Source organism: Phallusia mammillata, chromosome 3 (assembly GCF_965637545.1).
Source record: "Phallusia mammillata chromosome 3, kaPhaMamm4.hap1.1, whole genome shotgun sequence".
NCBI lineage: Eukaryota > Metazoa > Chordata > Ascidiacea > Phlebobranchia > Ascidiidae > Phallusia > Phallusia mammillata.
The window spans coordinates 20961164-20965991 of record NC_137254.1 but is presented as its reverse complement, the minus strand read 5'-3'; the positions used below and the strand labels follow the sequence as shown (position 1 = coordinate 20965991).

Here is a 4828-nt window from a genome sequence, read left to right as displayed (position 1 = left end):
TCAGTATTGTAAAGGAACTTGAATTCGCTAGTGAAGTTCGAGTCGCTTATCCAGCTAGTATTTGTCAGAATTTTACATAACAGTGTCCAAAAAGAAAAAAATGGGCAAAAATAGGTCACAGCTTCCAAAAATTGTGGCAAAAAATGTCTTAGAAGATACAAGTACTGACAAAAAAGGTTTGAAGGCAATACAGAGCAACAAGGCATCAGTCTGGATTCTAGATTCGACGATTGAACAAAGTACAATGAAGGATACAAAACATGCGACGGTAGATATAAAACTGGTATCAGGGTACATTGGTATTGTATACTCTTTGTCCGTGACTGCGAAAGCAGATTTTATACGTCGCATTCGTTGTTTACGATTGTTGGTTTGGCGCGTTAATGAAACTGTACTTCTTGAAACGTCGTTTAAATAAAATACTTTTACCTGCTATTAACGTGCATCTTTTTACACAGTTTCTTTGTTTGATGATGGAAATGTATTATTTAGAGCAGGGCTTCCCAAACTTTTTTGATCGCGACCCCTTTTAGTCTCTTTAAATTTTCCGCGACCCTTCGTGTTTAATATGATAAACAATGTCGTTTCAATAAATACAACAAGCGTATTTTTTGAAACGACTAATTCGAGCGAAAACTAAAAACAACCTACCTACCGGTAGCGAAAACCAGAAACAACCTACCTACTCGGAGTCTACTAATTTACACGAACAAACACCGATACCTTTTACGTGCTTTAGCCTTTAGTTTCTGTCACATTGTTTTGCAAATAGGCACTTATCACCTTGGACCAAGTTTAGGCCGGTGCAGTGCTTTGCAAACGGACATTAAACACTGGTTAGAAATCGTAAATTTATTACCTATTTTTATTAGAGAAAGTTATTGCGCCACACAATACTTAAACGCTCTAGTCCAGGGGTCACCAAACTACGGCCCGCGGGCCGCATCCGGCCCGCTTGGTCATTTCATCTGGCCCGGGACCACATTTTTTAGTTTGCCAAATCGTGTTGATAACTTTGTAACATTTTAAAATTAATTTACTCCCCACGAAAGTTTTCCTGTCGCGATATGTAGAATAATATTACCTAGTTTCGTTGGATTACAACGCCCAGGATTGATCCAAAGCCAGCAGTTTGTTACGTCACAGACAAGTCTCAAATGTGCGCAAACAATTGCATTTTTTGTTACTTGTGACGTAATATATAAGCATTGCTCATAAGAGACGACCTATACAACTTAACAGTCGCAACACCAGATTTTGAATGGGATTGTAAAAGACCATATCTTAGCGCCCTTAGAAAAATCACTTCGCGGACTGAGTTTGGAAAAACGGCGCTAGGGCATGTAAAGTATGCGGCCCGCGCGAACCGTTATTAAACTTATCCGGCCCGCAGTGAAAAAAGTTTGGTGACCCCTGCTCTAGTCTATAACTCTATGTGTCATTTTTATGTTGCATTAAAATGCTTGTGTATTTCAAAACAATTGCAATTGTTGCGTTTCCACCAACGTTTGTTCGATCAATGGCGTCACTACAAGCGCGTTAGCGCTTAGCTGGAAACGTTTTAAAATCGACGTAACTCGAACAAAAATGACATTGTGATGTGATACAAAGGTCAAGGCCGGGGATGTGCGACATTCCCGTACTCTACGCCAGTGTACGATGTACTTTCTTCAAAAATAGGTACAGCTCTCTGCGACCCCTCAAGTTTGTTGAGCGACCCCTTCTGGGGTCACGACCCCCAGTTTGGGAAGCCCTGATTTAGAGCATTGTGGCGTAAAATCTTTAAAAAGAAATCGAATTTGTCTTCCTTACACACACGGATTTCTTGATCCGTACAGGAGCGGATTATGTTAATGCACGTTGTACCGGTGCCGGTTACGTTGTCAGTTGTCACGTTTGTTTTGAACTTGACCTTACATTTTGATGCAGATTCAGATTCAGATCTGTTAATGTCGATTGGTTTTTAATTTCACGTCAAAGAAACCATGCGGGCGTTGGTGCATCGCCTGACACAACGCTTCATTGCCCAAGAAAACTTTGCGCAGGTAAATTTTTGTTTACCAATCTTTCTTTTCAACTTACCTTGCGTTGATTGCGATTTGCGAACCTGTTTACTAGTTACTACATTACAAAGTGGCAAAAATATTATTTCTAATGCGCGTACTTTTTGTCCTTCATAATAACGTTTAGCATTTTCATGCAAGATGCAACTTCTGCATGTTGGTCATGGGTAAATAAACTGTTTTGCTCTATCCAAAATTTAGCAATAGGTTTTGGTTTGATATTTTCTATGTAACAAAGACTTATTGTAGTATTATAGTTGTCTACAACGTTTTATATTTGTATTTGTAGGTCAGTACTAGATTCCTCAGCAACTCATCAACCATCTTCATTCCAAGCTACAAGCAAATCGCAAAAACGAATAATGCTGCAGGTCCATGTTTGTTATGCATTCAAAAGCGACATTTACAAGTGACTTTGAGTTCCTGGCAGAATTCCAAAACACCAAATGAAGAAAAAGATGTTAAATCAGGATCGGACAAAAAATTATTTGAAGAAATTGACTCCAAGGCTGAAAAAGAAACAAAGCAGACAACTGTGCCTTTAATGAAAAGGCTTGCTTTTGTTTCTGCAGCATTCGCAGTGTGGCTAGCAGTTTACTATCATTCAACCCAAGTAAAAAAAGACAGTAAGTATTTTTTTATCTGCAACATCACTTTTTATCAACTAAATATTATGTGGCCTGGTCGAATATATGCCTTTGATATTCCCCTAAGCCTTTTTTATTTAAAATAACACATTTTTTTCAAAATAGACAAAATCAAAGAGAGAGAATCACAACTTAGCAAAGTGGATATTGGTGCTGATGATTATAGCTTAACTGATCACACAGGCAAGTACTTGTAAAATGGAACATTTATTGCCAATCATATGACGTGGTACATTCTAAAATATCTATGCTGCTATCTCACAATTGGACGATGACTGTTGGTTTCTATACGCATTTGAGATTACAATTAGCATTTTTTTGCTGTTTGTTTGGTGCCAGCAAATATCTGATATTTTTGGATTAATTTTTGCTTATCTCTAATATGTTACATTTTATGTAGGAAAGCAAGTTAGCAAAAAAGACTTCATTGGTCAATGGCTGCTTTTGTATTTTGGTTTTACTCACTGTCCCGACATTTGCCCCGAAGAACTGGAAAAAATGGCTGAAATTATTGATATAATTGGTAAATAATTGTAAATCAGCAAGCTTAGTCAAGCTAAGTTGTTTTTCATAGCATGAGTAGGCAAGTGGTTCTCAAACGTTTTTTGTTGTGATGCCTCTGGAAAAGTTTTCTGGACTTGCGACGCACCAGCAAAAAAAAGTTAATGAGGAAACTTATCATTAAAGTTGTGTTTATTGATACAACAACAAAAAGTCACAAAACGGTATTATTCTGCGACGCCCTTGGAAAATTGAAACGATGCACCAGGGCACCGCGACGCACAGTTTAAGAACTACTGTAGTAGGGTGTTTGAATTTTGTTAAGTGACTGCACTGGAACCTTGTTTGTTACTGTATTTGTTCAAATGACAAGGCATATGATTTTTTAAACCAGCTAGTTCTGACTTATGCTGTGTTTACTTTTCCAAGATGGTGACAAAACCATTCCAAATCTCCTGCCATTGTTTATCACTGTGGATCCAGAGCGTGACACTCCAGAAGCAATTGAAAAATATGTGAAGGAATTCCATCCAAAGTTTGTTGGTCTTACTGGAAGCAAGGAAGATATAAAACAGGCTACAAAGGCATTTAGAGTATATTTTAGTGCTGGACCAAAGGATGAAGATAATGATTACATTGTGAGTAAACAAACCAATGTTCCCTCTCTCCTACTTGACAATAATTAACACTGGCTCAGACAATAAGTTTTGGGGCTGTTGGCATTAGGTTCCAGCAACTAGCTACAAACAGGCTGTTTTTTAGTTTTGTTTTATTAAATTACTGACAACGAATGTAAAGTCAGGCCCGAATTAGGCCTGCTTGTTTTTTCATCTAACATCTATTTTTTCAGGTTGACCATACCATTGTTATGTATCTTATGAACCCACAAGGCAATTTTGTTGATTACTATGGTTCAAGATCTGTTGAAAAGGAATCTATTGCATCAGGTATCAAAAAGAACATGCTCAATTACAGAAAGTTACATGGATGATGTATTTTGCACTTGTAGTTGATTCTTCAAAGTATGGAAAGCGTTGCATGTAAATAAATTGCACCTTTTATGTATAAGATATTTTGAATCTCATTTGCCATGCTAATTGTGGGCAGTTGGTGTTGTCACTAAGACATTCTTGGGCTGATTATGGGGGTTCCTAATTGAGTTACCATTAAACAAAAATTCAAGGTTTACATAGCAATAATGTCCAAAGAAAGCAATTTCATCTGATTGTGTTGGTTATATTTTAGTCAAAAAATAAGGTCTTGGTGGGAATAGGAATGCTTGGTGACCAGCTGATTTGGTACAACCCCTTTGATAAACCTGGCGTAGGTGTAGATTTATATATGAGGATGCTGTGATTGCTGGTCTGCATCAACGCTTCAGGGCGGATCCCATTCAGGACTGATCCAAACAAAAATTAAAGTTCATCTGACTTGCCCCTGAGCCTGGTTAGCTCAATTAGCACAGCACGGATCCTGGAAAGACTCCTGCCGTGGGTTGGAATCCCACCGCAGGCACGATTTTTCTATCATACGCCTTGCTGTAGACCAGTGCTTTTCAAACTTTTTTTGTTGCGACGCCTCTGGAAAAGTTTTCAGGACTTGCGACGCACCAGCAAA

The 4828-nt window shown here is 38.2% G+C and overlaps 1 protein-coding gene across 1 annotated transcript; it reads left to right on the top strand.

Annotated features, from left to right (window-relative positions):
• The first annotated feature begins 1840 nt into the window (after positions 1-1840).
• LOC145220186 (cytochrome c oxidase assembly protein SCO2-like) lies at positions 1841-4281 on the top strand. Its single transcript, XM_080087460.1, has 6 exons — positions 1841-2045; positions 2353-2689; positions 2816-2893; positions 3111-3233; positions 3641-3849; positions 4062-4281. The coding sequence occupies exons 1-6, from the start codon at positions 1986-1988 to the stop codon at positions 4200-4202; spliced, it is 948 nt and encodes a 315-aa protein (XP_079943586.1). The 5' UTR covers positions 1841-1985; the 3' UTR covers positions 4203-4281.
• Positions 4282-4828: the final 547 nt, after the last annotated feature.